The 11137-nt window shown below is 47.6% G+C and overlaps 1 protein-coding gene across 1 annotated transcript; it reads right to left on the bottom strand.

Annotated features, from left to right (window-relative positions):
• Nucleotides 1-112: 112 nt before the first annotated feature.
• On the bottom strand, nt 113-10925 carry samsn1b (SAM domain, SH3 domain and nuclear localisation signals 1b). The gene is made up of 17 exons (XM_084684060.1): nt 10731-10925; nt 8644-8781; nt 8244-8290; nt 7648-7689; nt 7066-7106; nt 6812-6895; nt 6398-6495; nt 6036-6098; nt 5066-5177; nt 4561-4964; nt 3593-3670; nt 3362-3493; nt 2374-2506; nt 1902-2053; nt 1594-1803; nt 1113-1263; nt 113-601 (listed from the first exon to the last, which is right to left on the bottom strand). The coding sequence occupies exons 1-17, from the start codon at nt 10752-10754 to the stop codon at nt 429-431; spliced, it is 2082 nt and encodes a 693-aa protein (XP_084540186.1). The 5' UTR covers nt 10755-10925; the 3' UTR covers nt 113-428.
• Between the last annotated feature and the right edge of the window lie 212 nt (nt 10926-11137).

Genomic DNA, 11137 nt, shown 5'->3' with positions numbered 1-11137 from the left:
TTACTGTTGAAAAACAAATTAGCCAGCAAGGAACTAAATCTATAGTTATACCCTAATCCCCCCTATAGTTAACAAAGGTAAAAAAACAAACAATAATTGTATCCAAGTGAGATAAAATTGTAAATTCCTTTTTACTACTGTATATTTCCAACATTTACAGTCACTCACTGACTCAGTTTACATTGTACATATTCACTTCACCATGTAAACGAAGGAACAGCAGAAGTAGACAGTGACACTTCACCACAAACAACACATCTTTAACAGTCTCGCTCTGAAACGAGATGAAACCATTTTTCCCCTTCAGCTACACGTAGCCTAAAACAACTGGGCTTTGCTGCACTGTAAAAACGTCAAAGGAAAACAAGGTGACATAACTCCATCAAAGGACGGACATATGTGAGTAATAAACGTGAAGTAAAGTATCATTAGGAGACGGTCAATGAAGGATAACCGGATGGCAGTTCGGTTTGCTCTGCGTCGCAGCAGTCGGACGGCATGTAGCAACCGGAGTCCCTGGGATGGTCGTTCAGGTTGGTCTTGATGCTCGCGGTAGGAGAGCCAGCCTCCTGGTTAGCCCCGCCTCCCTTCTGATCGTCCCCTGCAAGGAGGAGAGGAAGAGGAGGAGTTAACCTCGGCGTGATGTAGCAACAGCAGTCGCCAAGGAATGTCTCCTTGGGGGGCTGGTCTGGTGCTAATGGCTGGTGCATGGTTTTGAGTCAAGTGGCTGAGCGGTTAGGGAATCGGGCTAGTAATCTGAAGGTTGCCGGTTTGATTCCCGGCCGTGCAAAATTACGTTGTGTCCTTGGGCAAGGCACTTCACCCTACTTGCCTCGGGGGGAATGTCCCTGTGCTTACTGTAAGTCGCTATGGATAAGAGCGTCTGCTGAATGACCAAATGTAAATGTTATGACCCTTCTACTGTGACTGCGCGCAACCTAGAAGAGAGTAAGGACACAGTCTGACATGATGCACTGTCAAAACCGACCCAAGTTACGGACACGCCTGTTCACTCCTCCTCTATCAAATCTGCTGTTACTTTTAAACGCAGACTTCCGCCAGAAATCCCTAGGATGCTTCGGAGGCCCAATCATTCCCCCCCGTTTTCTCACATTGGGGTTCTTCGAGGCAGTGGAAGGCAGCCAGCAAGCGACGCCTGTGTTCCAGATCAGTCACGTTGAGCTCCATCAGGTGCTTGTCTTTGAGCTGTCTCAGGTCCTCCACAGTATGGTAGCCATTCAGGAGGAGAGGGGAGACGTACTCCTACAACACAACAAAAAAATACTTGACGACTTCAGTCCCCACAACAGACCCATGTTTTGGGTGTCAGGTGTTTTGTACAATGGTGTTGCTTTGCTATAACGGAATTGTATTTTCCTGGTTGCAAATTAGATGTGACGTACAGTACTGGGCAAAAGTCTGTTTTTTCCCGACATATTTTGTCTTCTGTATGTCGAGAGAAATGTTGCTTGGGTCTCGTTTTTTCTGAAAGCATTTTTGCAATACTTTTAAATATTCTTTTGTTTGTGCCTAAGACTTTTGCACAGTCCCGTATGTGTCAAAACGTGCGTGTGTGGGGAAAAGAGAGGGTACCTCCAGGTTAAGGCGTGTTAAGAGTTCATGTAAAGTTCTTGGCTGAGGTGGAGGGTTTCTCCTCGACGGTCTCATTTTCTGGGGCAGTTCGGGCTCCTTGTCCACCAGGACGTCCACATAGACGAATTTGAAGTTACCCAATTTGCCGTTTAGTATGCCAGTCCAGATTCCCATGGGGGGCTTGCTGATGATGTCAATCGTGTCCCCTACCTTTAATGGAAAGCAGAAAAAACACGTCCCATGCTAACTCTCATTTATCAAAACAAAGAGAACCTTGCATTGGCGAGAATCCACGGCCGCTAGATTACCTTGAGTTTGAGGGATTCAGTGTCGTATGGACTGGGGACAAAATCGGTGTGGACCCGGGCTCTACCACAGAACTGGCCAGGGTAGGGATGGTCCTCGTCCAGTCTTACACTGTCTCTGTGACTGAACCCATCCGACCCACTGGTGACTCCACCTGTACGACAGCACACAATGAGCAGGGCTCACCCTCACCAGGTTCATTCAATCACTTTTTATCAGGCGTATAGGCACAGACGAGAGAAGGAGAGAGAGTCATTTAAGGGCAGCAACACACCGAAGGGTTCATGTGTCCAATCCAATCCCACTGTCCAGGCTAACAACTATATTTGGGACCAAGGTGCCATCAGCATAATTGCTTAGCGATCTGGCAGGCATGGCCGGTTTCAACGTTGAACTCTGTCCATAAACCAACGTTGCGTAACGAGAAAAAGGAGAGTGTGGAGATGTGTTTGGCTCGATGCCGCGGGAGCTTACTGGAGGAGCTCTGCCCACTGTTGAGACTGTAGAGGCTTCCCAAGGAGTTACTGGACCTCCGGCGTCCGCTCGCGAACGACCGCCCCCCGTCGGCCCCTCCTCGGCCTCCCTCGCTCCTCGCCGTCTCCCCGCTCTGTCCCCGAGGAAAAAACAAAACTCACTTGAATAGCTTGCTCTTTCTCCGCTCACATCCTCGCTCGCCTTCCGTCGTGGGAGGTGAACAGGAGTCAGATGGATGAGCGGTTAGGAAATCAGGCCTATTAATCAGAAGGTTGCCGGTTCGATTCCCGGCTGTGCTGAATGACATCATGTCCTTGGGCAAGGCACTTCAACCTACTTGCCTCGGGGGGGGGGAATGTCCCTGTACTTACTGTAAGTCGCTCTGGATAAGAGCGTCCGCTAAATGGCTAAATGTAAATGTCATATAAATAACGGGGAGAGCCTATATCAGGAGGCTGCGGCGGGGCCCCTGAGCTGCTCCGTGTTTGATTTCTCGCGGGCCGAAGGAGCTCAGCGTCCCAGCTCACGCCGGGTCACGAAGCTCTTCTGCCGAGCAAAGTCTTTAATCCGGGGGGAGCTGCCTTGCCATTTATAGCTAAGGTGTATGTAATCTCTCTATACCTGCTCCTGTGTGCTTCGTAATAGAAGGCTTTCCGCCTCCCGTTGCGGTACGACACCAGAGCTGTCTCTTTTCAGACACATGAATAGCTTGGTAAACAGATCATCGGGTGACAGGACGCGGACGTGGGCTCTGTCTCTTTTGGGCTCGTGCATGTAGGACTCTGGGCGAAAAGCTCTCCAGCTTCGTAAACTCGCTCGTCAAACCTTTAATCCCCCTTCTCTCTGTCTTGTCACCTTAAGTGGCCCGAGTACCTTATTGTTGGGGTGACGCGTCGGGCTGTTCTGGGATAAAAGCTCCACTATTCGTTCGACGGCCTGTCGTGTTTTGTGTTTGAGAGGTCATTGGACTGTTGTCTTTGTCACTGACCGTTTCGCCGGACAGGACTTTGACGTGATTCTTTCCCATCCTCTTGCACATGGTGTGGGAAGCGGCTTTAATCCTCCTGCCCAAACTCCCCGGACTGGTCTGATCACTCCCCACGTGTTCTCTCCCTGCAGACTGCAAGCACACGAGGAACACGTCAATGTATTCACAAATCAAATGAATTTGGAAAATGTCATTGGGAGTTTCGCGACGCCGTACAGACGCTCGACATACCAACGTCCCTTCGTATGTCGGCCTGGTTGGCGATGCGTGTAGCGTCGGGCCGTTGAGTTTTCCGTAGCTGCTAGCACGCTGGGCGAGAAGAGAGATTATGTATTCAAATGGGTTCTGATGTGTTCGTGGTTCTCAACCCTGTCCTCAGGGACCCCCTGTCCTGCTTGTTTTAGATGTTTCCCAGCTCCAACACACCTGATTCAAATGCATGTTCGTTACCAGGCTTCTACAGAGCTAGACTACGACCCTTTTATTGGAATCAGGTGTGTTGGAGCAGGGAAACATCTAAAACATGCAGGACAGGGGGTCCCTGAGGACAGGGTTGAGACCCACTGTGTTAGGATAACTTAGCCAGACATGTTATCTGTGTTTAATTTTAAGGCAAACAAACACACTCCCATCTGTATTTTCCCGGCAGACATCCTGAACAGTTTCTCTAATCTTCTGCCGTTCGGGATATAGTGTTTTGAGCTGTGGATTATGTCATACTGCCCCTTTTTCATTCGCTTCAATAAAGATCAAATCAAATGTTATCAAAAATGATTTTAAATAAAACGGAGCATATTATATATAGTGAGTTAGGTCACCTTGTTTTCAGTTTTAATGCACTTACTATCGCATGCTAGAGCTATTCATGCTAAAGCCCCCTCTAAAATTGGTCAGGAGCTTGTCTGCACTATCTTTATTGTGTGAAATCCTAATCGGAGTGAGCATTAATAAAGATGAAACTGTGCAGAAGCAATAGACTGCTGCGTATTGGTCCCCTGGTTTGATTAATCTCAGTGTTCATGGTGGGCTTCCCATTGATCATCTGCCACACGACAATTGAAACATTAAGGAAGCAGGGACCTCTTTCGTAGGCAGGAGAGACCAAGTGCTATTGTGTTTCGAAACCGGGATGCGTAAAAAAATAAAATTTAAAAAAACACGTCAAAGCCGTTTTGTCCACCCCTCCTGTTTCACCTCACCATGGAGTCGGGGATGTCCACGTCGGTGATGGAGCGGATGATCCGTGGGGGCTGGGCCAGCTCGGCCTGTTTGCTGTCCAGCTCCTGCACCAGGCTCTCGAAGCGCTCCCAGTCTGTGGCGCGAGGCAGAGTGAAGTCCAAACCATGGACCCGGTGTTCCACCCGGAGACGGGGGCAGGTGTGGTAGGGCGGGTCCCAGGGCGGAGGGACTTCGGTGGGGCTCCAGCGGTGGGCGTGAGCCCCCAAGGAGCACTGCCCTTCTCCGGCTCCTCCGCTGCTCTCCTGGGCCGGCTGCCGCTGCGGCGACGAGGCAGCCTTGACCGTCTTCTTGTCTGTCTTCTTACTCAGCCCAATGCAGGTGATGACCGGACTATCCTCTTTGAAGACGTTGTCTGCCAAATGACCTGAGCAAGGGAATGGAGGATGGTTTTTTTCTTCCAATTCATACTGCACACAAGAATTCCCCGAAATGAATCGTGTCTTCGGTGTCTTCATGTTTACCCACCGCTGCTGTCCGAGGCCGTCTTTCCCTCCTCCGAGCCGCTCCCCTTCTTCACTTTCACCAGCCTCTGTATCCTCTTCAACGTCCCCTTCAGCTCCTCCTCCGCTTCCCCCGTCTGCAAAAGCAACCCATGGTTGTTCAGCCACATCGGGTACCACGGTTCATATTCACGTCATGTGAAGCCGGAGCAGCTAGCTGAAGTGATACAGTAGAAAGTCCTACGGCTTGCACCCAGCAAACATGTTTACCCTGGGTTTTCCTCTCTGTAGCTTTAGCTTAGCACAAGTTAGACTGCCGACTGGTCACGGTGGTCAAATGGTTGCTGGGTGACCGATCTGCTGCAAGGCCACGGCTGTGTCAGTTAATTAAGGAATTGATTCTGTGTCCTAAGAACAGATACGCAGAGTGAAGTGTCTCTAATACAGCCTCCATGCAGACTTCCAAGCTAAGTTCATGACCTTGTTTCACCTCATGTGCTTCCTCCAGGGCCAAACAAGTGAGGCGAACCCTTTACGAAGGCTTGTGGGCCAGTACCACGTGATTAGAAATGGTTGCCATTAGCAACAATTCATAGCACAGGTCATTCGAAATATGAAGCCAATGTCAATTTGTGTCAATGTCAATTTGTCCCAAAACGCACCGATTTAGTCCAAACCCTGGTGACTGGCCTATTACAATAGATAGAGGTCAAATAGATCTTGGAGGTTAGTGTGACTGGTGGGTGCGTACTGTGGATGGGGGGGAATGTGTGCACTTCATCTGCCATCTGTACTGAATCACACATGCTTTTGGTCACCCCGGGACTGGAAAAAGATTGGATATCCCGAAAAGATCACTGTAACTCATGTGCTAGGCTAGGCGAATTGTGAGAATCTTGAAGTGGTATGAAAGAAGACGAGATAGGAAACGTTTGGCCGTTTCTAAGTGAGGGATCAGAGATCTGGTGAGAGATGGTACAGTGTACGCCACTCACCAGATCTTGCCGATTGCTGTCACTATGCTCATAGTTTGGTTTCCATGCTTCAAAGTTGACTCCCTTCACAGACAAAGCACCAGTTAGAAAACAGGCTGATGTTGCACACGCTCTTATGTCACACAGTTTCTGGGCCATTTGTCCAGGGCCACGCTGTGTCACTCATTAGCAAGATGAACACTGACAGTAAATCAGGATTGTGGTTACATAACGTCGACCCATTGTTTTCTATGGTGTTTATCACGGTAACGGAGGGAAGAATTACGTTTTAGGAAATGCCTAATCGTTTGAACCATTTGTCAAATAGAAAGACTTTCATTTGAACAGATTGGATGACATTGATGTGCCCAGTCGTAGCCTACCTGTGTTAAAGGGTCTTTTTCTCTTCTCTCCAGGTGCAGCTGCTCCTCTCTGTGTTCCACAGACGGCACGACGCTCTGGCAAGAGACTCTGCCCGCCTCTGACCAGACAGAGCCGAGTTCAGACACACTTTTTTTTTACCTCGAAAATGATTTTCAAATCGCTTCGTTTGCAGCTTTGCCGTTGCTTTGCAGCTTTGCTGCACCAATGTAGGGCAAATTATATCATATCATTTAGAGTACCACTGTTAAATAACTTTACATAACATAGTTAAGAAAACATAAACACTGTTGCTTTATTCAATACTGCCTTGGGAAAAGAACAAACATCGGCAACACCATTTTGGATTTGATGACAATTGTCCGCTTTAGCTAACATGCTTTGTTTAACTAGCCATGTACTGGACATGTTTGTACCTTCGTTGTGATTGTTATTGTTGAAAACGGAAACCGTCTCGTCTCTGGATGTTTGCCAGGAGAGAGGATCTCTATCTGTGTTCTCTGAAACAGAGGGGTTTAGCAGAGAGAGATATGCCATTAATGGATTCAAGGCGAGGAGAAAAAAAAAGGCAGATCAAATCAAACAGACAAATGATAAAATTATATTTGGTTTATGGTTGTGTAAAACACCATAGCCTACAGACACCAAACGGATTGATTTAAATACAAACCTGTTGTTTCATTCTCCAGTGTTGATGTTGGTACGTTTGACCTGTTAGAACACAGAAACAGACAAAGGTTGTCTTCTCACATGCAAATGCCCTCAAAAATACTTGAGGTATTTTCTTCCAACAGCTAAGTCATTGTAATGTCTGACATGGTTCCTCACATCACAAATGATAATATAGTCACTCACACACACAGCAAGCAATAGCTCTCTTTTACTACACTTTGTTATGACCCAATTGTTTCATAAGCTTTACACTCTGGGCTCTTTCCAGTATTCACTTTTTGCCGAAACCAGGTTTTCAGTGTTCTGTATGAAATTACTAAAACCAACAGGGCCATCAGAAATCGTCCTGTTTTTCTAATGTGTGACAAAGGCCGCACTCACTGACATTGGCTCTGACTAACCGCAAATTAAGAATACGGGTCAAAGGAGTGATTAAATCCTAACTCTGGTTCCTGTCAATCTAATCCCAATCCCCTGCACGTCTCGCAAAACCGCAACATACAACACTTAATGCACAATAATCCAACCACTCTTTAGCACGGCTAGACTACTGCACTAGATGAAACAGATTTCCACCTACGGTAGATGAACAGGGGTTGTTTCACGAGTTTTGTTTGTTGATCTTAGGAGAGAGAGAGAAAAAAAGCAAATCTTGAAAATCTTTAGTAACTGTTCATGGAACATCAGAAAGCTATAGTTAACGGAGCCTACTTAATCCAAAATAAACTTTAAGGCAGACGCTTTAAGAGGGAACCCCCCAGGGGCGAATCTAGGTTCCCACTTTTGGGGGGGCTAAGCCCCTAGGAAAAACCTATAATTTTTCCTGTAACCCATGAAAACTAGGGGGGTCTGGGGACAGGTTCCCCCAGAAGGAATGTTTGAAAATGGCCTTTTAAATAATGTTTTCTAGTGGGTTTTAGGAGGAGAAATTTACAAATTTAAACAAAAATTAATGGGGGGGGGGGGCCTAATGAAACTTTGGGGGGGGCTAGATACGCCCATGGAACACCCTAATCACAGGTGTGGTGATAGTGACCATGTAGCGAGCAGCTTCTTACAGTAAGTTGTCATCTGCAGGACTCAGCATCCAAGTGTTTGGAAGTGTAAGCCCCTTTGGTTTGATTTGAAACAGGGGACGTGCCTGAGTGGATCAGATAAGTCAGGAAGCTCCCCTACCTTTTCTTTTTCTTCCTCGAATGTGCCGGGTGAGCCTGAGGCTGTTCCTGGGAGACACAGAGAAATATTACACACCAACACAGCGTCGGGGCTACGCACGTCAAAGGTTGAGCATGTTCCCGAAATGGTAAACGGTTACAGTTTACGCGACGGTGCGAATGACGAAGACCTCTTTGAGAGAGACTGAAGAGCTAGACAATACACTGTGAGGCTTGTACAGTAACTCCTGTGTGAATGAAAAGCTGTTCCCTCTGAGATTGCTGGACGTACGGCTCACGGAACACGCCGGCGCACCCATCCCCTGACCTGAGGAATCCTGACCCTTGCCAATTCCAGGTCACCAGGGGCAGACTCCTCCCAAGTGGTTGCTTGGGCCGTGCGACAAAGTCGTGTTACTCACCGAGGAGAGGTTGGGATCGGAGCCTCGCCAATTCTCCTTGTTCCTCGGGAGAGATGGACTTCTGGCGCGGGTGGGGATCAAGTCCCTGATGAGAGACCTGCCTTGATTGGGTTCATACAGGCTGTCGGTGGAGCCCTCCTGAATTGGGAACAGTGGCGTTAGCAGAGGTTACACTTCACAGCTCACAGGGACCCTGAGAATGTTCCGGTTTTGATAGTACGAGCTGTCGTTGCCCTGGTGGATGGTTGATGATTTGAATCTTTAAATGTCTATGCTTATTTTTCTCTAAAACGATGTAGACCATGTAGAACAAGCAGCTGTTTTAGTCGAGTCTGATTTCGCCTCCATTTACATTTTAAACATTCTCCCCAAGGCAAGTAGGGTGAAGTGCCTTGCCCAAGGACACAACGTCCTTGGGCACCAGCCGGGAATCGAACTGGCAACCTTCAGATTACTAGCCCGATGCTCTACCCGCTCAGCCAACCGGACTCCCTCCAGTCCTTGAGTGGGTTGCATGTTGTTGGAACATGTGTGTTTTGAGATAAGTCTTGAAACATTATCAGTTCAGACTCGACTGGATTAGACCACACAACTCAGCACGACCGCAACACTATCCCGTGTCTTGCATTGCCAGAGGTGACCTACAGTGAATACAGTTGGGGAGGGAATAAAACCCGAGACGTCAATCCATAAATTCCTGTCAAAGACAACATAACGGGTGACGATAATGATCGCTCCTGTTCCTCTAGAACTCTCTAAGAGCAGGGGTTCCCAATCCTGGTCCTCGGGCCTCCCTGCCCTCCATGTTTTAGATGTTTCCCTGCTCCAACACACCTGATTCCAATGAATGGGTCGTTATCTAGTTACGCAGAAACCTGCTAACGACCATTCATTTGAATCAGGTGTGTTGGAACCAGGAAACATCTAAAACATGCAGGGCAGGGAGGCCCGAGGACCAGGATTGGGAACCCCTGCTCAAGAGGACCGTCTTATCGTTTCCAGATCAAAGCCAGGCCTCATCACATTTCTGGAGCTTATGGACCCTCTCATCAGATCCCCCAGACCCTGCTCAGCTGTGAGAGTTGCCGTTTGACCCCTTGAGCTGTTTGGTGTCATGGGCTGTAGCTGACATATGAATTTGTTGCTGTTTGTTCCGTAGTTACATTCTGTGACAGTATGGAAACTCCTTAAGAGTGACATGAATCTTTTCAGTTATGTCTCGGTTGTCCTGACTTGGTTGTCCTGGAAACCATACTGCCGGCCTCGACTGAATTTAGTGCTCCCTGTGATCCCTGTGATCCCTGTGCTGTGAGACAGTTCTGATGTCTAGGGGACAAACACATGGAGTTGCAGTCCTCTCACTTCACACTGCGAACATTGGGGATTATTCTTGACCCAGCGTGATTTTGTCTTAATCCATGAATAGAACGTGTTCCTCTGTGCTGTGCGTAGGCTGGTGATATGTGATCTGCTTCAAAGAGCTCAGAGGCGCAAACGTTCATCCATGAAAGAATATAATAATATAAAAAATGACATACCATGTCTCCGTGCCCCTTTTTTAATGTGCTGTTTCATTTCGATTCTGCAGTTTTTCTTGAATATGAGTCACTTTAGTTTGATACCCCCAGCTTGCCTCAAAGAAAGATAGTTTGGCATATAGGCATTTGCTTAAAACTCAGTCTCTGAATCATACACAACCCTCATCATGTTTTACAGTTCTACTAATAAACTGATATCATATCGATTTTAGTTCATTCTTACTTGTCACTGTTTCTGTCCACTCTAAAACACAATGCAACATGAGAAACACACAATGCCAGCATTTCTTGATAACTTTTTGAAGTTCAACCAAAGTGTAGGCCTAAGTTAAATCCCTTTCATGTCTCTCTTCTGGAAGATTCAATTTCAGAGAGCTGTCAACAGCATTTAAGTGTCCTGTCTGACCTCGCTCAGCGCGACAGCCTCCAATCGACACCCCTGGGAACGCTGGCAGGCTGACTTCACCAACTGACTTGCAAAAGTTGTCCGGTTGACTGCGTCAAACATGGAAAACAGACAATCCCATTTTAAAAGAGCTCATGTCTTACCAGTGAGAAGCAGAAGAAATTCATGTTCCACGCTGTCCTTTACTCTGCCATCTCCGGCGACAGACAATAGACCGTGTGCGTGGTGTGAACACCCGCGGCACACAAACACGCAAACACGCGTTCACACACGCCCACCCCAAGCACATGCACACACAGCTCCCGGGCTCAATAGGCTGTCTACGGCCTCAGCTTAATTCCAGTTTAAAACCCTCACATAATCCAATAGCTGCAGTGAGCATTTACTGTCCAAGACGGCTCTCTCACACAACTACCCGTAATCACAATCCCAGCAGGGGCTGCACATGAGGACAAAACAAACATTCTCTCGAGCTCTGTTTGTTATGGGGTGCTCATTATCCTTCACCCCGTCATCATTATGATTGGGTGAAAGAATGAGTTTCTCGTGG

This window comes from Hypomesus nipponensis, chromosome 20 (assembly GCF_054491055.1).
Source record: "Hypomesus nipponensis isolate SF chromosome 20, ASM5449105v1, whole genome shotgun sequence".
Taxonomy (NCBI): domain Eukaryota; kingdom Metazoa; phylum Chordata; class Actinopteri; order Osmeriformes; family Osmeridae; genus Hypomesus; species Hypomesus nipponensis.
Note: the sequence above shows the minus strand (reverse complement) of the source record. Positions and strands in the feature narration are given on the sequence as shown.

Excerpts from the sequence above, each read along its gene's own strand:
- samsn1b (XM_084684060.1), bottom strand. The coding sequence starts at position 10,754 with ATGAATTTCTTCTGCTTCTCACTG. Across the intron at positions 6,896-7,065 it reads ACTGGAGAATGAAACAACAG|AGAACACAGATAGAGATCCT; the intron begins GTTTGTATTTAA and ends CCTCTGTTTCAG. Across the intron at positions 2,054-2,373 it reads CAGTGGGCAGAGCTCCTCCA|GTGGAGTCACCAGTGGGTCG; the intron begins GTAAGCTCCCGC and ends GCTGTCGTACAG.